General features: G+C 37.5%; 1 protein-coding gene across 5 annotated transcripts in view; it reads right to left on the reverse strand.

Moving 5' to 3' along the window:
• snd1 (staphylococcal nuclease and tudor domain containing 1) overlaps positions 1 to 24,477 on the reverse strand; it is a 297,588-nt gene that overhangs the window by 212,130 nt on the left and 60,981 nt on the right. For 4 of the 5 annotated variants that reach the window (XR_015481791.1, XR_015481792.1, NM_182865.3 and 1 more), the window contains exons 11-13: positions 21,498 to 21,599; positions 7,421 to 7,524; positions 2,895 to 3,005 (exon numbers count right to left, since the gene is read on the reverse strand). Coding sequence is in view for 3 of the 5 variants with exons in the window: in NM_182865.3 (NP_878285.3) it covers positions 2,895 to 3,005; positions 7,421 to 7,524; positions 21,498 to 21,599 (317 nt within the window). In the remaining 2 variants the exon portion in view is untranslated. Of the gene's footprint in view, positions 1 to 2,894; positions 3,006 to 7,420; positions 7,547 to 21,446; positions 21,600 to 24,477 lie in introns of all 5 variants that reach the window. The other variant, XM_087246093.1, reaches the window with a different exon arrangement.

Here is a 24,477-nt window from a genome sequence, read left to right on the forward strand (position 1 = left end):
CTCGTCCTGAGGTTTATTTCTCAGAGGATGTAGGGTAACGACCAGCAATCTTGGCTAAAAATAAATTTGAGGCCTGCAAACCGCCCATCTCCGCCAACTCCACGGGGAAGCATTACCTAGAGAAAGTGAAGGACAAGAAAATGGAGGAAATGCATGTGTGTGTGTTTGTGTGTGTGTCAGTGTGAACGCATGAGAGCAGTAGCGAAAGTAGATAATAGAAATAAAAGCGGAATCTTGCTAATTAGAAGATACTGGCAAAGCAGTTTTAATGAACTTATTTAAAGGTTCTACTGATTATACCTAGGTATAGCTGAATAATAAAACTTCAGCACATGAAAATGACAACGTCAGCCTCAAACACCATTGTTTTCTCATTCTCATGCAAATCCATAGTCAGAACGCTAAATTTGGGATTTACAGATGTATTATTCAGCGCCCCATGAGGAGGCATAAGGTGCATTTAATTCTATCTGTTGAAGGTCTTCCATGTAAATTATGACACATTTGTTTGTAACAAGGCATCAAACACATGAGAATTAGTGTTTAATGCACATTTATGCATTGTGTCATATCACTTAGCTCTTACTGTGCTTTCCTTTTGTGAAGTAACGCCATTAAACATTATAAAGAGCTTGTTAAGTCCTGCCTGTGTTTTCGTGTACGTTAAAGCTTCAAAATACAATTCAAATACATGTATGTCAGCTCATTTTGCTGAATATAATTAGAATGTCTCCTAAATTTTATCCACAACAAAACAGGAATAAATTAGGTTAATCCGGAGACATACAGATAGCTTACTCACTCCTTCTAGCTAAAATAAACCTCTTCACCACTTTGAAAAGAATGTCATTTAACATGGAATCGAATCAAATATTTTGGCAACTGAAGCACAAATGGTTTTCAGGTCATATTCATATTCATGATTGTTGTTCCAAATATGGTCAAAACCCGAGCTTTTCATTCTAGGGCTAATCCCTGTGGTATTAAATGAGTAGGGGTGTCAAAGTTATTGTTTCTTCGATGCACTGCGAAGCAGACATGGACAATTTGATATCGGTTCAGTATTAGATCATAACTGGTTATACCATTCTGTCATTTATCTGCTATGTGCTATGTCGCAGTAGAATAAATTGGCAAAGGAGTCAAGGGCGAGAAATTAAAATGCTCATTCATAAATCAATTATTTGTAGCCTACCAATTCAACTACCTGACCCGCATGGTCTTGGTTTTACCCATAACCAAATCATAAATAAATAAAACATGAATAGACAGTGATCAGTGTTGTTTTGATGGCGTCGACAAACTTGGTTGGTAAAAACCTGATCGATTCAAAGGACCTAAGAGTCATTAGATGGAGACAAAATTAATAAAATATCATGTTTAACAACTATAGTGAGACGCGATCAGGCCGTACATCCTTGATAAAATGTATGCAGTGCAATGCTTCCTGGGGTTTTGAGCTATAAGCACCCGCTGACTGCCTGGAGCTCAGACTTGTGCATGTGCTTTAGCGCATACCAGAAGTGACGTGCGTTTTCAGCGGTACAGTGTGGACAGAGATCTTTTCAGAAAAGCTAGATGAAACGGCATTGTGGACAAGGATCATTTTCATTCTAAAATGCTATTTTAAAACTAAGGCATATAAGCGCATATAAACTGTAACCACAGCTGTTCTTCCTGCATCACTTATCTAAGAACAGCGCTGATAGTTTCACAGTCAATCGCTGCCCTTTCTGTTGAGCAAGTGAAGACAACGACCAATCATAGGGGTGTAAGAACTCACTCGACAGCGCACAAAAGGCAAATAGGATAACATTTACATTACTTTATTTGCTATAAATGTTCATGTTGTCTTCTGTGCATGTATGCGAGTTTTGTTTGATGTGTTCAAAAAGAGTGTTTCTTTGAGCAGGTAAAACTAAATTTATAGTTCATATATTTACGTGCTTTATTAAAGGGCAAAATTGTATTACAAATAATACAGAAATATAAATATATTTATGGATTTTAATTAAAACAAATTTATGTGTTTTGAAGAAAAAAAATTCTAGTTGTCTATGTAAAGCATCGTCAATGCATCGTGATGCCCCAAGATATCGAATTGATGACATGATGATCGTAACCTAACTGTGAGTCACACCCCTATAAATAAACATAAAACTTTTGCCTATATATTTTCTGCATTTACCTAAGCCACATACCTACAATGTACATACCAAAGAACTATTTGGTGAGGCACCTTTTGTTTGAAAGGCTACATGCAAAGGAATGTCACAGTCTTGAATATTGATGGTGATTGAGAGAACAATGACCTTCTCCTAATGGGCCCATTAGAATGGAATGTGACAGCAGTAAATAAAGAGATGTTGGTTTGTTTGTAGTTCAAAAGAAAAATACATGTAAAAAGTAAAAATAAAAGTTGAGGCCTGCAAACCTCCAATCTCCGCTAGGTCCACTGGGAAGCATAACCCGGTGAAGGCAAAGCACAAGGAAACGGCGGAGACGTGTGTGTATGAATGTGAAAGTGAAGAATAGAAATGGAAAAGGAGGAGCGGCAGATAAGAAGTCTTTTCTCTCGAGAGTCGCCACATCTATCGCCGGTCAGGAGATCCAAATCTCTCTCTGTGCAATAAACCACCCTTGAAACCTGTGCGCCGCAAATCTATATAATTATATTCGTCGACAAAGAATAAAAGAGTCGTGCTTTAGTGCTGGTGCTTGAGGTATGAGCTCGGGGACTGATATTGGGCCCCATGAAATGAAAGCTAACCAGACAGGCTTTGACTTACTGCGAACAACAAAATGGCTCCATTTCACAGTCTGCTTCTTCCTTGGTGAACGGGAATATGGCTACGTCCGCCCGCTGGCGGTTTTATTTCAGTGTTGTGACTTACCTCGCCTCTGCTGCCAGGAGCTCGTCGTAATGAGAAGATCTTTGATCGTCATCTTGGCGGTATCTGATCACTGTGGCAAGACCTTTGCTGACCAGTGCCTCGGCGATGTTTCTACAGACAGAGCAAAACAGAATCGGTTGTTTCCACAGTCTGACTATAATATACATATATAACGAATACAGGGGTCATACTGTACAAAAATGCAATTGATTTGTGTCGAGACAACATGAAGGAATTAAGTTAACTTATTAGCTTTTACAAATGCAAGCGGATTAAACATAACACAATTAAGTTGTCCTAAAAAAAAAAAAAACTCAAAAATTGTGTTGTTTCAGCTTATTTTAAATTAGTTTGAACAAATAGCAAACAATATTGAGTGCATTAAGATTGTACTTTATTTTAGCAATTAATAAAATTGTTTACAAAGGGCACACAATTATGACTAAGTGTAAAAGATAGTCAATATGTTCTTGTAATCTTGTAAAAATAATTTCAATGATATTAAAAAGAAATGCTTATTAACCACAATGTAAACCATTATTTACAGTATGCTGGGTTCACGACAAAGGCAAAATTAGGTATCACTGTGATAATGACATACAACGTAATTTCCTAATTTATTTAATAATATTTCAAAATAAATAGAAAACATTGCTTTATATTAACAAATACAGCATTTTTTATTTGTTTATCTGTATAATGAACTGAACAAAAACATCTCTTTAATAACAGAATAAAGTTACACGAGTTTTTGCCTTGATTTGCTCACCGATGTCTTCTGCATAGTCTCAATAAACAAACAAACAGACAAAAAAGGCAACGTCAAATTAGACATGACAATCTCTTTTAAAGGCATTCTCCCCAACTCTCTTCATCATTCTCACTCTACTCTCAGATAGGATGGTGGGCCTAATCAAAGGTTTTAATGGGGCAACTTTGGCCTGTAAGCCCTACTTAGGGCATCTTTGAATTAGAGCAAAAAATTAACTCGGGTGAAAAACATCCCATGAGATTTGTTTTGCTCCACGTTTGGTGTGGACCCACAATTACTCCTTTAACCAATATTTTCTATTGGTGTTCACATTTATCTCTATACATACTCCATCAGACAACTTATAAACCATTTGTTTGCAAAAAATATTTAAGTTGTTAACGGATCATGACGTGTTGTTCCCAATAGATTTGATACATTCTATTAGTCAACATAATCATAAAATTAGAGTTGTAAAATGTATAATTCCTTTCAAATTTATATTTCCTTTTTAAAAATATAATTTAGATGTGATTTTAGGCTATTTTATGGTTACTAGCAAACATTTATAGTATTCTGATTGATTGAGGTAATGGTTTAAAAGTAATTATAGCAAATAAGATACAAAACAGAAAATTTTAACAAAGTAATTATCAAAATACTACTAATAATAAGTTTTAGACAACCACTGTCACCATATGATTAAATGATTTTAAAAATCTAGATATAATTAATCCATATAATTTCACAACATTACTAAAACACACACAACCATGGTTAGAAAGAGGAGACTGAAGGTATTTTTTTTTCTCTTTATCTTTGTGTAACACTGAATAAGGCCTAATTTGAAGAACAGATCCATAACTGATGACAAAAAGCAGGACCGGTGCCCTGCAAGCAAAGCGACAAATGCATTTCTCATTGCCATTTGTCAACAAAGATATTGCCTTTAGTGAAGAGCTCACTCTTTTTCTATTGCACAGCACAGTAAACACACAAAAGAATCATTCTGTCAAGCTTTGGTTAGTAAAACCAAGTCCAAAAACATGAATGAAAAAAGCAAACAAGGCTTTTTATTTTGGTGCCTATTTTGGAGTCATAGGGAGAAAGGTAAACAGTTTGTGCTAGCACTCAATGTGGCTTTGATTACAGAAAAACACTGGCTCAAAACCAAAAAACACAAAGTGAAAAGTTAATAGCAGTGGCTTTTTAGGTCACGCAATCAAACCAACAAAAACCGAAGAGCAACAAAACAAAAATATTGCGATCAATGATAAACATACTTTCTATGTCAGACCTTCCCCTCCATGCTCCCAAAAATCAAACACTGAAAAAAAAAAGCCCCATTGCATCAGGCAGACAGACTGTCAGTGCTGTCATAAATTTTTACAGATCTACGATCAGTTCAGCCTGCTGAAATATTTATGACGCGATGGGGGAAAAACCTGGAAAGAGCTGATTCCGAATCAGCGAAGAGTCGAGATGCGGCAAAAGCAGCCGAGCCCTCAGGCGATGTGACCACCTGTTACCCACACTGCTCTAATGCCAAGCACTGGGGCACGGTTGGGTAATCACAGCCTGAGGCGCAGTACCACCCCAGACTCGCTTACCCTAACAAGGGACAGTCTGCGAGATCACACATCCACATCACATGGGTGAACAAGAATCATTTCAATTCATGGAAGAGTCATAAAGGGTAATAAAGCATATGCATGTCCTGATTCTGAAACTGAGAAGATTGTTAGATGGGCTCTGGGAACGTGCCAATTTCGTTCAGCATTCTGTATATATTTGTTTTATATAATATTATTATTCCTTTGAAATTTTTATCCCCATTTTTTTCTTTTTAAAAAACCTTTTTAAATTTAAAACCTAAATTTAAAAGTAATTATTCTGTGAGAAGAATCAATCTGAATAATTAATGAATGGACTGAATTGAATTTGTTTCAACAAATGACTCGATTTAGTGGTTTGACACAATAGAGGACAAAATCTGACAAATCAATGACTTAAAACTTAATATTTTCATAATTTCAATAAACATTTATCCATGAGTTACATTGCCATCAAAATTGAAGCATAAAAGTTTAATTAATTTAATTTTACATATTTATTTATGATGAAAATGTACAAATGTAACTTTTTCTATTCAGTAAGAAGTCAAACTGACATTTGAGTCATGTTAAGTATATATTAGTGAAATGTCTGGCACGAAACTAAGTTCGCGCAGGTTGATTGGGTCACCTGATCTGCTCCTGCGTCATTAACTACATGGTGCAGGGCATTGGTTGCTGTCACCTCGGCAGCCAATGAGCTTGCTCCACATCAGCTTAAAAGCTTCATGTCATTCTATGCCGTATAAACTGCGGCACGTTTTCGAAGACCCTCCTCTACATTAGCCCCACCTGTGTTCAGATCTGCTACAGGGGTTACATATGTGTTATGTTTGCAGAAGTAGTGTGTTATATTCCAGTTGCAGCAGCAGCATAGCAGATTTATACCACCAAGACCAAATATATCAACATTGCCATATGCATATTCATTACAATACTAAATCCCGAGAGTGTTAATGACAGAAATCTCTTTCAAGGAATTTTTGCACATTAAAAAAAAAGTTTCAGAATTAAAAGACTTGGATTTACTAAACGTGTGTTTGTTAATATGGCATTTGTTTTCCATCAACAAACTATTCCAAGTTTCAATTTAAAAATGTCATTTAGTGCATTCTGGAAATGGCAATTTGGTCAGAATTATAAATGTTTTGAGTTATTTAACCAAATGTTTACTATATTCACAATCACACACTTAGGCCCAACCCTAATATTATGTTTGTCCCCCTAACTCTTTCCCTTGGCCCTTGAAACAGAGTGTGAAGGGCTTCAGCTTTTACCTCTGGGAAATGGTACAGCACAACAACAACCGCACACGTCATCATCTCATCGCGATCTCTTACTTGTTCTTATTCTCCTTGTTAATCCAGTTGCGTTATTTTTTTAGTATTTATCTTCAGGAAATCACTGAAGGCAACGATATCATGTTACCAAAACGATATAATGTGGCAATAAGCTCATAACTGTACCGTGCATTTACACAGTGGCCATATTCATCTATGTAAACATTAACATTACAGCAGACACTGTAAAAAGCTCATTACCAGCCGCTAGACTTTTCCGACAAGGTATTCGAGTGTCATCAGATGTGAAGGTATGTTGTGAGACAGCTATATTATTATTATGGATAATAGATTATAGTTTTTTTTTTGTGTTTTATTTTTTTAAAGCAGGACAGTAAAACATGAACAGCGTTATGATATATTAAAACATGTGCTTGTTTGTTGTCAAAACTCATAATAATGACAAAAAATACAAATTTGTGCGTCTCCTGACATCCTTGTGCAGCCATGCTGCTGTTGTAGATGGTTTTATTCTGGGAAACTTTTGTACCCCTTGGTTTCGAGTGTTGTCCTTAAAAATCCCTTTCCCTTACCCCTATGCCTTCCAGCTAAAGAGAATTGGAAAACCCCAACCCTTTCTAGTGAACAGGTAAAACGAGGGGTAGGGGTAAGGGGAACAGCTAAGGGGTAGAATTGGATTGGGCCTTACAAACAAATTAATTTTAAAGTTTGAGCACTAAATCATTAAAGTAATAATGTGACATGATAATGAAAGACTGCTAAAATTCTATATTAGACAATATAAACAAAACCCAAGTCGGAGAAGAAAGTTCTTAATGAGTCAATGAGCACAGTAATTTGATAACTGGCTAGTGTACTTACATTCCTCCAATGGTGACTGTAGCACAGGTGCGCTCTGGGAAAGCCGGGACGCCCATTTCCATGGCATTGGTGGCAGCTCTGATGTAATCAACTGTGACATTAACCTGCAGAGATATACAAAGCAAACTGGTTTAAAGTCAATGTACAGGGCAAAGAAACAAGGTCTACACACACACACACACACACACACACACACACACACACACACAATATATACCATCAAAGGCTGTCAGGGCCTCGGCGGCTATGGAGATAAATTGACCACTGAAGCCACATGTGAGGACACGGAGAACTGCACTGTAACCCTGTTTTATGATGTCGCATTAAACATGACAGAATTACGCCAAGAAAGAGCAACACATCAAACTCTGAATTTGATATCTTTGTACAGGATTGCAAATCAAGCGAAAAGCTGGCTGTAAAGGCGAAAAAATGGATTACAGGCCTTTCAGGGTGGACAAATTGTGTTAGGGCATCTAGTGAGGGGTTTGGTGTGTGTGTGCGCGCACGAGCGTGTGTGTGTGTACACAAGCATGACTGTGGGCTACTTTCCAAGGTCACCCTGAGTCAGTGTGAATCATGTCAGGCTAGACCATAGATCTCCCCAGAGGAAGCCGGACCAAACATGGAAACTGTTTATCACCAAGCTAGGAAGAGGCGGGCAGCGGTAACTATCCGCTTGGTAGGTTTAACGTCACGCGTCGCAGTTTCTGGGTCCAAATGCTCTATCAGATGCCAAATGCAAACAACAAATGGTACAAAAATAAGCTCACAGTGTGCTGTACTACTATTGAAAAATTATGATCGTAATGTTTATATCCAAGTCTAATCTCAGATGGACAGACAGTGACTCATCTTTTATAGATCACAAAGATTGATATCTGAGATGCAGCAAGTGCAGAGACTACTGAGAACACCATGATAAAATAGTTGCTTTAATGTGTGATGTGACAAAAGAACACCACTTTTTTCAAAATAGACTCAACTAGAGTTAAATGGTTGAATTTGACCATTTTTGAGTCCATTCAATTGTTATTTGAGTCTGATGGAGCACTATTAGCATAGCTTAGCATAGATTCTTAAATCAGATTAGATCGTTAGGATTAAAGCTGGACTCTTCTGTAGTTATTACATCGTGTAATAAGACCAACAGAAAATTAAATAAAAAATGGCATAATGACTTTGTTTACGGTATAAGGAATGTTGCTGCTGTACCATGGCTGCAGCAGGTGCAATGATATTTTGCAGCACTTGAAAATGGAAGTGAATTTACTTTTGTATCCTGGTTCAAATGCATATCGTTCATGACTTGGACCAAAGTACATGGTTGCAAGGCACGCTGCTTGTGCAAGCAGGTGGTCACGTTGGTTTTATTGAGGCAAGTTCATTTTCATATGCAGTGAAATATCATTGAGCCTGTTGCAGCCATGGTACAGCAAAGTTCCTTGACAATTAAGTCGGAATAATAGTATAGTTCTTAATCATATCGACCTAGAAAATGAAAATACAGAAGGGTCAAGCTTTAAATAGGAATTGGTCTTTGGTCATTTTTGAGCAAGATACTAATGGTCTATTGGAGGGTCGATGTCTTGGGTTGCGTCTGAAATTGCATACTTTCATACTATATAATACGCTAAAAACAGTATCCAAGCAGAGTAGTGTGTCCGAATACATAGAATTCGAAAAACACTATGTGAGAAGTACCCAAATAACCTACTACTTCTGGCGAGATTCTGAAATGCGCATCGTATGGATGCTACGCTATCCCATGATGCCCCTTGAGATTAATTCATGAATGAGAGTGAAGCCATGCAACTCGGGTGAGTTGGTCACGTGATGACAAAATGACGGATATAGTATGTCCGAGTTCCATTCATACAGTGTAGAATGTACTTTTGTAATGGCCGAGTGGTACATTTAAACTCAAATGCAATACCTACTAAATAGTAGGCAGTTTTGGACACAGAATTACATATTTTAGTTCCAACCTCAATTAAACGCCCAAGCAGGTGTGTTGAAGGAAGTTGGAACTAAACAATGCAGGCCAAGACCGGGCAACCCTGGTCTAATCTGATTCAATGATATATGGCAGGGGTGTCCAAACTTGGGCCTAGAGGGTCGATGTCCTGAAGTTTAGGTCCAACTTCCTCAAACACACCTGCCTGGTATACCTAGGAGGAGTTGATTAGCTGGTTCAGATCTGTTCAATTGGAGTTGGAACTAAAATATGCAAGACACCAGCCCTCCAGGACTGAGTTTGGACACCACTGATATATGGCAAGGTAAAAGTGCTCCTGCCAGAACTTGAAATCTACTGGATGCTTAACATTTGGGAAGTTTGTAAAATGAGACTATTTTCCAAAAAAAAGTGTAGTGTTGCTTTAAGAGTTCTTAAAGCAGTTTTTGAATTTAAATTATTGAATTAATTTTGTCATAAATTGAGCTGATTCCACTTGCTGTAAGCAGGGAAGAGAAAGAAGAGGATAACTAAACCGGAATGTTTCACACCAAACTGCTCCAGGTTAAGAAATCGACTCCATTTGTGTCAAGCTCTCTCTGAGGTCATCGGATCATCCCGGAGGGGGCATCGCATTTGGTGTCTTCTTGTTAGCTTTGAGCAAATAAAGGCGGCGCTTTGAGATATTCAGAGATAGGAGCTTGTGATCCGGCCAATTCCGTTCAATCAGTCCTGAGCAAACAGAGGGTTGGAAGCTAATCTGAAATAGTAAGCCGGATCTCCCATCTGTCTTGACACGCAGGGGGGGAAGATCAGTCATTAATCGGGATGGCACCAATAACAACTCAAGGACGAAGACTTCACCTGACTGACTACCACACTCACGATTCCTCTGGGATTGTGAGGATTGATTGCGTCCTGTTCCAGAATGTAGGATTATAATGCATTACTGTATGTGTGTGTAAAGTTGAAGTAATGTGGCAAAACACTCCCACTCTGATCTGGAGGTCCTAATCCAGAGGGTAATGAGAATAAACCATATGTCCAGAAAAAAAAATCTATTTTAAGCAATGGGGAACTTAAGTCACTTTGTAACTTGGAACTGTTAAGTTGACTACGATTATGTATATAATTCATTATTTCCTAAAAAAATATTAAGGCAACAGATTTTTTTTTTTTCAACTAATCACTTTTTACTGAGAAAATAGAGCACATTTCTACTGACTCTAATGTTAAATTGGCCAACTTTATAGCAGAAAAAAGGTGTTTACATCCTGGTACAAAAAACAATTTTGGTGTATATAGATAATATTACCCTTTATGACAACTTTGAGGTGGTTCTTTTTTTATTTTATAACTGATCTGCTTAGTTTTTATTACGTTATTTTATGTCTGCACATAACCTCAGCTGATTCCGGCTGATTAGCCACTGAACTCTGCATATATATCATATTTTTGTTTTGTTTTATGTGGCTTTACACAGTCAGTTGCCTTTTGGAATTATTTTCAACAATTATCAGACTATATGGCACACTGTGTGCACTTAATTGTGTTCACAAACCGTTCAAGTGGCCTCCGTGATAAACTAATATACACCACATTTATAATACTATTTGTTTTATTTAGGATCATTTATCATTTGTAGATTTCTTAAAAACTTAAATGCACTCCAGAATCTGACATATTGATTAACTGTAGGCTATAGAGCAGTCATCTAAAATGTCATCTGTCGTACAATGTTATGCCTGGATTTCATAAAAAGCCCTGCATTTACTAACACAGAGAATATTTAAAGTATTTGGAAGTAATTTGCATATTCCTCCTGTAGAAAAACGTCATAAAAACAATGTTTAAAAACACTTTATTGAGATACCATACAACCAAGCACAAGTGGTCAGAACACAAACGCAGAGTCGCAAGTAATGAAGTATTAAGCTGTTATCCCAAAGAAAAGCCCGTCTAAGCAAAATGATAGCAGGCATCTGTAGCTTCGCTCAAGCTCTTCCTTTTTTCCCTTTTTATGTAACCCCCAGTTGGCGTGATGCATGTGTGTGTGTGTGTATTTAATATCCTGACCCACCCTAACCCTGGGGGGGGGGGGGGGGGTCATTCTTGTTCTAACATGCAATATCAGTCATTCATTCCCAAGTTACACCTCTATCGTTTACCAATTTCAACAATTAAGAAAAAAAAAGCAAAAGTTAGAAGCAGAATTCTAACATGGCGAAAGGTGAGAAAGTTGCATGATTAAATTCCTAATGTAGTACGTCTCTATTTCAAGAATTCAATCCATTTATCCTCCAATTCATTTGCCACAAAATGACAATGTAACTCAGTCTAACGGACATAATGGAAGTTCATTAGGTGGGGGGAATCCTGTGGACACTCATTTTCTTCCCCCTGGAGTTTAGTGCTTCATCAACAAATAAACCACAAAATGATTGCATTTTCATCCCCTCTTCTTCTGCTCTCTCTCCAGTTCCCTCTCTGAAAAGCAGAGACAGCTCTGCACCATTGGGCAGGAGTAATGAGCTTGGTTGAACGACAACATGCCCTTCTTAAGAAACAAAAAGTGCCAATGATTCCCACTCGTTCAGAGGAGCAAAAGTGCTTATGAAGAAAGAGAAAATGAGCGAACGCAAGAAAAGAAAGCAAGGGCTCATTTGGGAAGCAGACGACAGATTAAATGGGCTTTAGGAGTCGTGTTTGAATAGGAAGATCTGACTGAAGGACAACAGCAATAGAGGGCTTTTTTGAGAAGCCCAGAGAGAACCAGGAGGAAGACAGAAATGGTGCTAATGGCGAAGCATCCATCAAGACGGAGACAGATCCGCTGAAATGTCTCAGGAAAACACAAAGAGACTGGTGCACGTTGTGCAGTAAGAATGCTTTCCCACTTGTTTTGACTGCTTTGTCCAGAGAGGAGATGGATTCCACCCCCTCCCCTGCTGGACTGTTTACACATTGTACTTTTGGGTCCAAATGGTGGAATGGTTGAATCATCGACATGAGTACCGCTGAGGGTAACTAGATGAGTCAGAAAGATAAGATGCCAGCTTCACTGTTCCTGATTTTATAAGTATGAATTCACCAGCATTTTGAAACACCAAATTTATTCATCAAAACATAAAACACTTATGTTTGTCTCCTAAGAATGTATTAACAGAAATGCAAAGAAATATGAACTGCAGTTCATCTGAAAATGAGTTGGCATGTGACCAAGCACATAAAGATGCAAAATTATGACAGAATGCAAAAAAAAAAACTGAAAACTGCTTAATTAATGACATACACCAGCTTGTTGGATCACCAAATCTAAACATCCTATCATAGAAACATGCATGTTTACCTCCTAAGATTGTATTGACAGAAACGTAAAGTATGTGAACTGCAGTTTATCTGAAAAGGAGTTGGTATGTGACCAAGCATGTAAAGATGCAAAATGATGATACAATGCAGTAAAATCGCAATAACAAATATTGATAACAGCTTAAATGGTTAAATGACATTCAGAATCCACTGTCACCGAATTACCGAATAAATGCCTTTTAGTCTGCTTCAAAAAAAATAAAAGCAACCAAGTCATATTAATAAACAAATCAGGGATATTATTAGTCAAATGACAAGTATTAAACTAGTGACTTAAAATAAACATTAACTGATTAAGAAAAATATATTTAAACAGCCTTATTTTAACCACTAGGTATGATTAAAATGTCTTAAGTACTAAAATAAAAACAATCAATAATTAATTTATATGCTTTTAAAATGATAAAAAAACTAGCTTCATTCAACTGCAATACCACGGATAAAACAATTCTCAATTATTTATGATTGTTATGATCACCATTACCATGTGCATTAACAACATCAGTAACCACAATAAAAAATATATATAATAATATATATATTATAGCACACTAGCTTAACTACATTTCTCAGTAGCGTGGTGGTAGAGTCTCTACTTTCTAAATCAAATAGCTTTTCAGTAGTGAAGCTATTTTCTAGTCAAGTAGTAGAGTAGCGTTCACATAAGCTACTTTTACCGATTGCAGATCAATAAATAACAGCACCGACATTCATGGAGCTGTGAAACCGGTGTCTAGCCGATGAAAGTATATCCATATGATGGCGAGAATGACGATTTCTTCTTCTTTCTGTTTTTCTTCCTGGTTGATAACAAACTTTTAGGTGCATTACTGACACCTTTCCCTCTGGTCAGTGACATTGCAAACCAATTAGTTCAATTCCGATGCTGTGCTCAAAAAAATACTTTAGTAATTTATAGTAAGTACTGTAATGAACACAATAGTTTGTTATATATATATAGTTTCAAGCGTTCACACTTAGATAATGCTCGACTATAAGCAGGTTTAGCATGCAATAGAAGAGCCCAAGGTTCCCGCCTGGTCAGTGAGCATTAGAAGGAATACGAGATAAGACATTGAGAAACATATCATAACAACATAAAAAACTAAACAAGACATTCATTTACAAACTGGTTGAGGAGAAAGGATTAAATAAATTAGGCTGACTTTCCTCCGGCTTTGCTCCTGATTTATCAGGGGTCGCCACAGCAGAATGAACAGCCTTATGTGAACTCATGAACACCCAAAAAAAAAAAGGGAAGCTTTTACACCAACCCAACTTAGATCACACACACAGACACCAGTCCACTCTAAATGCACCAGTGTGAAAGCATCCTAAGCGTACATGTGTATCTCTGAGACGCGCACAGCCAAACCTGCTCTCTGCAAGCTTAAGTCCCTGTGAGTGGAGTCTAATGCGGTGACGGAAGGTGTAGTCAGGAAACTCTGTAATACATATTTCATGGATTAAAAGTGAGCTGCTAGTCTCATACGCCACTGTAATTCCCTCTAAACCAGAAGCAGAAGTGGGAAGAAAATATGAATGAAGTCTGCACGGCTCTGCCGCGACTGCATCTGCATGCAGAAGATCAACGTGTAAACTCAGCACGTTCGCTCTCTGATACAAATCAAAAAACTAATAAACAAAACAACACTTATTGAATATACCCGCATAAACACAGACATCAAATGCTTGACACTGACATTCCACTCAGTCACTGCTTCTTGTTCACACCTCACACACACACAAATGCTCACACCCACATAACAGGAGGCACTTTGAGCGGGCAGGATTATCCAAACGTGCTCTTTCCTGATAAGTGGATTAATGCAACATTTTCATTTGACTTTTTCGCTGAGGCAGAGACCCTCTACAGAGGCGCTACTTAGAAAGTTAGCCAAATCTAGCTTTGGATTATGTCACCGGGAAGTTCTGTTTCAATACCGAGGAGAAAACGCACTTCTCCGCAGATTTTCCTCCATTACCCAGTGCTGGTGAATGGCATACATTCTCTCCCATGTTCAAAAGAAGAGAACAAGATCTGAAATGGACGCCATGCTGCAGAGTTTTGCCGTTTCAGAGCGCCGACTCGCCGAGCAGCTTCTCTGCTTCATTACCTTTCATCTTCTCTCAGTGATTACATCGTTGAACTGTGATATTGATCGTACACTCGCAGATGCATAAGAGTTGACCTTCAACCTCTTGAAGGACCTCATAGTTGAGATGCGACAAGACTGCGATCAACAATCAAGCCATTGACTGTCTTTTTCAGTGAGAGAGATCAGTCTGATTTGTTGGTCGGTTTAGCAAAAGAAGAATCAAGTATAATGGAAACAAGTCGAAAGCAATCAAAGTTGACAAGATGGTAGGAGCAGAAGTCTGTTCTAACGTCATCTCACCTTACCCAAGCATCCCAATGTGCAAATGCTTCCATAAAGAATGCATGTAAAAAAGGTAGTGATGTAAAAGGTTGCAAGCACTGCTTTGTGTATGGTTTATATATGCTATTTTTTGTTGTCCTTGCTTTAAGGAATCCAGACCATTTAAATCTGCTTATAAAGACAATTAAAGGGTTAGGTTCACCCAAAAAGAAAAAAAAAATTGTTATTAATTACTCATCCCTCCTGTTGTTCCAAACCTGAGACCTTGGTCCATCTTCGGAAATACCAATCAGATACTTTAAATGAAATCGGAGAGCTCCTTTATCTTCCATAGTCAAAGTTCTCAATACGTTCAAATATTATAAATATTATGATGGTCTTAGCCTGGTGAAGAGCAGTGCCTGGTTTTCTCTAAACGTAATGCCTGGCATTCACTCCAAAGATTTAAATTTAAGTCTCATTGGACCAGAAAATCAAATTTTTTTTTCTATTGGATTAAGAGTCCTTCAGATGCCTTTTGGCAAATTCCAGGCGGGGAGTAGCTTCCGTCTAGCCACTCTACCATAAAGGCCTGATTGGTGGATTTCTGCACAGATGGTTGTCCTTCTGTAAGGTTCTCCTCTCTCCCCACAGAAAAACGCTGGAGCTCAGAGTGACCATCAGGTTATTGATCACCTCCCTGACTAAGGCCTTTCTCCCCCGATCACTCAGCTTAGATGGCCGGCCAGCTCTAGGAAAAGTCCTGGTCCACTTACAGATGATAGAGACCACTGTGCTCATTAGAACTTTCAGAGCAGCAGAATTTTTTTGTAACCTTCCCCAGCCTTGTGCCTCCTGTCTCAGAGGTCTACAGATAATTCCTTTGTCTTCATGCTTGGTTTGTGCTTTGACATTTACTGTCAACCCTGGGACCTTATATAAACAGCTTATCTTTTACATTGTTTCACAAAAGACATTGTCTTTTATGCGAAGCTGCTTTGACACTATCTACATTGTAAAAGCGCTATACAAATAAAGGTGAATTGAATTGAAATTGAACATTGTCATTATCGGGTATTGTGTGTAGAATTTTGAGAAAATAAATTAATTGAATCCATTTTGGAATAAGGCTGGAACAAAAAAAAATTAGGAAAAAGTGAAGCGCTATTAATACTTTGCGGATGCACTGTACATCCTCAAAACACCCCATATTAATTGGGGTTCAATTGGAATATTTACAAAATATATATCTACAAAATAGATATATTTACAAAATATATATCTACAAAAATACTTGTGCGCACTTAAAACAATTCATTTGAAGTCTAGAAAGGCACTAAAATATCCTCAAAACATATCATATTGCCTTTGGTGGTTCAGTCAGTAAATTTTCAATCTACAAAAACAATAACTTTATTCAACAGTTTCTTCTCCTCAGTGTCAGTATATTGTGCACCGTTTGTATAGACCAAATATGAGCTGCATAGGCTTACTCTGTTTGAAACAAAACAAAAGGTGCATCCTAGGTAATAAATCAACAGAAGACCAAGAATGATATGCACAATTCTTTTCAGGTGCACAATATACTGACACTGAGGAGAAGAATCTTTTGAATGAAGTCATTATTTTTGTTTAATACGATTATGATGTTTGGAAGGACATGAGGTTAGGGAATTAATAATTTATATTTTTGGATGTACAAACAATTAAATTCCTTAGAGGCAAAGCAAGCATGTGCTAGTTTGTGCCGAGACGGTGTCTATGTGTGGAGACAACAAGCTTTCAAACTCTTTTCAATTAAAATGGCTCATCATAATGGACTTGTCAGAAAGCAACTGTGCATAGCCATGCCTCCTTTTTTAAAGTTTGCTTTTCAGACCATCTAAACTGAAACAGGACACTATTGTTTCCAATTAAAAGAGTTCTTTGGCATTTTCAAAACACTGTTTTCATTGATGCCAGGCAGTAGTCTAGCAAACGAAGCGAAAATCACATTAGTGCAAACAGCACCTAAGTCACTACCATTTCCTATTGTGCTGGATTAGACCCTGCTAAGAAGCAGAATTTATTCTTCCAATTGCTGGTCCTATAGAAATCTACTTGTTCTCTGTACCTGTGGTGTACACATAACAAAAGTAAGGTATTTTTTGCTAATAGTTCTAAGAACTGTGGGGGGGGGGAAAGGTTGCCTGGTGAAGAAGTCCTTACTTCTCTGTTCATATTTTAGGCTATGTTGTGGTTAACCATATGGTCTGGTTCATCCACTTGCAGAAACATAAAATAGTTGACCTTCGACCTCTTCAAGGACACCACCCACATTAGAGTGACAAAAGATGGACACAACCTCGACAAATCCATTAGAATCAGCTTAATGTTTCCCTGCTAAAGCCATGTATCTACCACAGTATTTTTTTTCAATTTGTTTCAATGGGAGTGTTTTATTGGGAGTTTTATTAAAACGTCAGCAGTGTGACAAGTAGCTGAGCTTCTATTTCATTCCACTCATTCTCTCAATCCTTATAAAAGGAGAATACAACCTGAAATAGACGCCACACTAAAGATCTCTCCCGTTCCAGAGCAACAACTCGCTGGGGTTTGGAGGAGCATCTCTACCTCGTTTCCTTTCATCTTCTCTTACTGATTGTGTCGTTGAACTCCGATATTGATCACACGCACTCACTGATATAGAAGAATTTACCTACGACCCCTTCCAAGACCTCTTTTAACGCCATGTTGGAGTGGCAGAAGACGGATGAATCGGAATCAGCCAAAAGCTCCTAAAGTAAAGTCTGGAAACAAAATCCAGGTACTACTTGCCCCTTGTGAACAGCTTGGATGATGCTTGTAGAGAACGAATGGCATTTTAAATGCCAAAAGAAGGCTCCGGGCATAAAATCATGCCTTCTGCCCTGATCTGGCAGATATGAGCCATTAGATTTGTACTTTTTCAGCAACAAAGCAATCAGTCAGTAATGATGGCCGTTTCATATTATTAAAACATTCTTACTGCAGATTTGATCAGATTCTCCTGTAAACAGTTTGGAACTTAAATTGTTAACAGTTGTTGCCAGGGTAGCAGGGGATATGCTAAAATATGCCTTGGTGCAAGGCCTCAACTTCACACCACATCGTGTCCTAGCAACAACTAAAGGAAAGCAACAACCGCCTATTAATGGCTGCGTGCATTTCACTCAAAAGTGCAATCAAAATTCATCGCAGTGGTGCAGTATTCACAATCAATATGCATTTCAACAAACACTGATGAAACATCCACATTTGTTCCATCACATTATTGAATATCTGGTTTGTACAGTTTCTTCCAAAACCCCAGAACAGTTAGAGGAATATTAAGATGCCACTTTTGACTCTGAAGATTGAAGATGATTAATTCCATACACTACTAATTTAAGTTCCAAGCACTTCTGTGACACTTAATGAGCTAAAATTGGATCCTCAAGCTGATTGCCGCACTCCAATCTTCTTGAACTGGATAACTTCGGAATGAATTCAAACATTCCCACACTGTTTGCATTAATATGCAAACAGACATCTTATCACGCGGAGCGTTGTATAAATCCAGTTATCTGTTGACTACCGCTGAGTGCATTGAGAGGAAATGCAAAAATCGCATCTTTCCATTTCCAATCTCTAGTGTCAAAATATTCAGATGATTCCAGGTCAGTGAACCAGACTTCTGGAAAATGAAGATGCAATAAAATATTGGGTTTCCAAGAGCCGGCTTACGTTCATACAAGGATAATATAAAGCTGCGTTGGTAATCCACACGTCTGGTGATCTTTATGAGAAAATGTCTGTGTGTGAGGAAAAGTGCTGTCATATTTCTTTGGTGTTAAATCAAATGGGCCTTGCAGGCTGGCATTTCATTATTCTGCACATAAACACTGAATTGTTTTGGTGAGAAAAGGCTTGAACAGACAATAAAAGTGCAGCTATACAAAAAAAAAGTGCCCATTATACTTTAACGAGTCCCAATATGACCATTTTCATAACATTTCACACTGGTTTATACCCTGCTGCCCCAATTAAAACTGCAACAACATCAGATGGAAGTGACAAGTGATGGAAACACTTCATATTTTACATGAACTTCTAAAAAATGTTTTAAATCAACCCACATTCTTTCTCCAAACATATTCCTGCTCTCTCTGTGAGCAATTCAGGAGTTATTCAGAGCACATTAATATAACTTTGTCAATCTATAAAAATACTGCAGTTCAGTTCATTTAAAATCTATGAATAAAATTATGTACTATATATTTTCCCTAAACATATAAAGTCACGGTTTTATCACTTGAAAATGTAATGTATATCCCAAAGCAATGTTTGATGCAATTTAGGGCTGCACAATGTTAGAAAAATTGGACATTGCGATATTTTGTTTTGCTACGACATATATACACAATTGATACGAATACAATTTCACCAGATAGCTTCAATAGCTCTTTTAGGAACAAAATTAATTAATTTAGACTAATTTAGGATTGTTCTGGAAGATTATTGGGAAGCTAGAAGTGAAATATTTTATTTCACATTACTCAGGAACAGAATCATCAAATGTACACTGACTGTACAGCTAGATGTAGTTACTTATACAAATCAAACACTGTATAGTCTTATAATGTATAAATAATTCAATAAATACATCTTTATTAGTTACAAACAGTACAATTTTGTGTGCCCGAATAATTCAAGGTCTCTGCTAACAGTAACAGGCCTTAAAACATCTTTAAATGATGAACTTTGACTCCATTGTATCAGGATTCTGCCACTCCGGTGTTGTTAATTCTTGTTTTGGTCCAAACACTAGTCCTGTCATGTCTTGTATGTTATGCTCGGCTTGAGTTTTCTTGGGTCGAGCACTCATATTTTCCATCATTGTTGGTCTTTGTCAATGTATGAGTGCTGTCTTGGCTGGGCTCAGACCATGCATGCTCCCGCTTCATGCGCTTGTGTGAGGTTTGGGCTGCGTGCTCTCGTCGTGGTGTTCGTGTTTGATTTGTTTGCAGCATGCTGTTTCATTCTCAGCGTCTCAGTCTAGTTGATTTTGGTTGGCGCTGAGATGAAACATGCACATTGCATGTGAAAGTGCACGGTAAGTGCTTTTATTAATCATGTGCTCGTGTCTTACGTTCAGTCTCGAGTCACTGTGGTGTTTTGCATGTGATTCAGGTTTACACACATTTAACGAGTTCTCTCATTGGCTGCAAGTTCTAGTCCTGTTTTCTCTTGAACACATGGCTTGTATTGTCTCCTTGTGTCATGTGCTCTCCTGTCTATCGTCTAGTCTGACCCTCCTTGTTAACCCATAAGTTTATTCAGTTCACCTGTTTGTTTGTTTGTTAATTCTTTCTGCTTAAACCTCCCTCTTGTCTGATGTCCTGTGCCAGTTCATCATATGTCATCATCCAGTTTAATCGAGTCTTGTCCTGTCCAGCCCTGATTCCCACAAGCCTTCCCAGTCGAATTTGTTTATTTGTTAATGTTTTCCCACTTGAGGTGTTTTTTTGTCACTTTTTGCTTTATTTGAATGATTAATAAACACCCATTTTAGTTCTGCATTTGAGTCCTCATCCTTTCCTGAAACATGACCCATTATGGTTAAACTTTTCGGTGACTCCAAAAATTGTGTGTGCTCTGATCAGTGGCTCCTGCTCAACTATAATCCCAACATATAACTCAGCATTGCACTTCCTGTGATGTGACTATTGCGCATGTGCACATAGTGATATCGATGCTGAAACGATTGATTGTGCAGCCCTAAAGCAATTAATAGAAGAAGAAAAAAAACAAGGATAAAATAATTTGGGTATAAAATAAATATTGTTTATAAGAAATTGACACTATGATCCCAGATTTTTTTTTAAATTTATATCATATACAAATAAACTTTCTGAATAGTAAAAAGATTTGAAGTTAGAGAGAAGAAACATGTGATCATAACATGATATTAATTGGTTCTAGTTTGTAATAACATTAGAGACAGAGGGGGGATAAAATTAAATATTACTTGGATGATACTCAACTAACTTAACCAGGGGCGTAGATTTGCTCTTGACATTAGTGGGGACCTATGATTCTACGCAGTTATATTTCATGACTTCAACAACCATGGTGAACATATTTATGTAAACATCAACATTTCTCAAGCCAAAGCACAGCGCTTTGCTTATTCTTTGTATTTCCTTCAAAAAAAAGAAGAAAAAAAAAAAAGACTCAAGGTCTGTGTGGTCAATGTGCACAGTATCTCCAAACAGAACACTGAAACTAACAGAAGGAAAACAACACCGCATACATATGCAACAGACAGAAAAACAAGAACATGTTTCTACATAAATGATTATAAATGCATAATATTTGCAGAATCTCTCACCTTCTTGCCAATGAGCTTCTTCCTCAAGAATTCGCGTGCCTCAAACATGTAAGGAATGTCATAGAGTGGACGGAAACGCTTGTCCTTGTCCTTGTTCTTCTCCTGTGGAGCCAAAAGACAAAAGAAAGAGACAGAGAAAAGTCAATATCGCATAACAAATGAGAAATAGCCTTCCGTCCCAAACAGGTACAACATTTAATCACTTCCTCCAAGTCTCATATGACTTCCTTCCAAAATGAGCTTCCTGCCTTCCCCTTCACCATCTCTTTCCAATTTTACCATTCTCTTAAAACCTAATATCCTTCCTCTCCCATGCTAATGTGTCAGGATTGGTGGATGACATGTTTCATTGTCTGGATGTCTTAGTGTGCCAAGCATGTGAATACACAAGCTATACGAGACGCTCTCACTGCCACACACACTGATATTCTCAGAATAGAAGCTCATTTACATTTTTCATAAGAAAGCAAAAAAGGTTGTTATTTTTCAGGAGAAACGCCAAAAAATACGCTGATTCTCAGTGTGCTCAATATTCCAGCCTTCCATATGGCAGCTGAGGCCATGACAGTATGAGTTAACACACAATGCCCCATTCAGAGCAATTCATTCTAATGGCTAGTTTCTACTCAGCGGTAGGGTTCAGTACAGTACACATTTACTTTCAACTGTTAGAAGTTCAAGTTCATTTATTTATAAAGCACATTTAAAAACGGTCACAAGACTGAACAGTGCTGTACACTGTAAAACTCAAGTCAACTTTATCAAATGAAATGAGGGTAGTTAACTCAAAATTGACTGGAAGTTAATTCTAATCTTTTGAAAAGAGTTTTGAACTCTGGTAATTAAATACCTCATTACTTCAACTTAAATGGAGTAAGTTCACAATACTTGTAAAGATCAGTTTAACTCAAATGGTTTGTAGCAATTGGCAGCAAAACACAAACCGTTCAACCGTTGAAACCGTTCAAAAAAGGCACTACTCTTCACAAAAAACATGTGACAGTGATGTAGCAACCAAACAATAAAAGTCAAGGAACACAAGACGCCAGCTGTAATTTCGCAAACATAATATTCATAATATTTGCAAAAGATTGGTTAATATACATTTATTATAATATACAAGATTTATATTAACAAAAGTTAAATTCAATTTCTAAGTTTAAAATTAAAACACATGGTCTTAAGAATGACATAGCATTATTTATCATTTAAGGCATTTCTAATTGGTGTTTAAGTGTTACGATGCTTGTGAAGTCGTGACACATAGAATACTCTTTCCAAGTCCAAGCCACTACTCGTTTAAACTAAGAAAAATTTGTTTACGACCACTTTTTAGTCCGATCATACATTAAAGTGAATTTTATTTAAAATCATAGTGTACACATCAGTTCCTGGACTTGCTGTACACAGACACCAATATTTTAACAATTTATAAAAAAATGTATCACTTTCTGGCCCTCAAAATATTAGGCATGGATATATACACATATTGGGATAGTGATTTGAAAGCATTACACCGCTTTGTAAATGTTTAATATAGTCATTTGTTGAATCTCCCCATATAATTTGATAGAGCGATTGAACCCGGAAGCTGCTTTGCGTGACGTAACACTTTACAAGCAGTTATCACACCCCTACTCAGGAAACACATCCCATTCACTTCAAGTGCATTGGGGAAAAAACCCACCAGTAAATTTATCAAAATATCTCCTTTCATGTTGCACAAAACAAGAGGCAGATTAAATGACAACCGCGGTTTTTCAACAGCTACTGAAATTTTGGAGATAGGCTCGTTCCAGCCTCCAGTGCTTGAAGCTTGACTGAAATGCAAACAATAGCAGAAATCTAGAAAAAGCCTACTAACAACAAAGCTAGGATGAGGCATAGCTAGTAGGAGAGACTGGACCGTTAACCCCTAGGACCAACTCTCACAGCGAATAAAAGCATATTGACTTAAAAAGCACAAATCTCAGCGATTTTAAATCCTCACGCTCTGATTCCAGCGAGCATTTATCTGTGCTGCAAATAACTCGCTTAAAACCACAGCATCTTCACCCACGTGGTCTGATATTTGGTACAAAATAAAACCATATCGACCACCCACTTCTAAGAGTGAGACTTTGCATTTAATATGCCAAGACATCTCTTCTGATGAAGGAGCTTTCGGGAGGGCTAAAGAACTGTGCCGACTGAATATAATACACACAGAAACCCCTGACGGTGAAAGAGAGGACAACCCATTTTCAGCCCGACTATAAATATCCACGGCAATTCCTTTCCCCCGAGCAAGAAAAGCAGAGGGAGGCCGTGCAGTCTTGCATTAGAGTGTGTGTTTTGTGTGCAAGTGTAGGTAAGAGTGCGCGTTCAGGGCTTTGCTAGTCGATCATGGCTGGCAGCAAGCACGTTACATGCACAAATGCAGAAATGTGTGCTTTGTTTCGAACACAAGGAGGCTGATTTTGGATGACATTTAAGCTGTGTGATGAGGTGTCAACGTACTAACTGAGGTTATAGTCATCATACATCAGTGATTGAACATTCAAAATTAAGAAGCAAATGACCCTGAAAGTCTTAATCAATGAATAAAATCAATATTTTCACCTCATTACGCCCACTAGACAGCTGTTGAATAGTGAAATCAGTAGAAAAAGCAGCTTCATTTTGCAGTGCAAACTGGACCGTACAAGACTTGTGCAATAATCGGTCAGTTATAGATGAAAAACAATCGAAATATTCGATGAAAAAAAAAATCATAAGAAGTTTCAATAGGGAATATTGACAAACTGAACTATAGTAGTGAACATTTGAAGTGGATCAAAACATTCCGTCAAAGTCCTAAAACTATTCAACATCCATTCTTGTCTCCTTTCATTTGATCCAAATCAAAAGTTAAAAATTGAAATGCTGCCATTTATTCATATTTGTCAGTATTTTTTTCTTTCTGAATGGGTATATTTGTGGAAATAGCCAAAAATACATT

Source organism: Danio rerio, chromosome 4 (genome assembly GCF_052040795.2).
Source record: "Danio rerio strain M-AB ecotype USA chromosome 4, GRCz13ab, whole genome shotgun sequence".
In the NCBI taxonomy this organism is placed as follows: domain Eukaryota; kingdom Metazoa; phylum Chordata; class Actinopteri; order Cypriniformes; family Danionidae; genus Danio; species Danio rerio.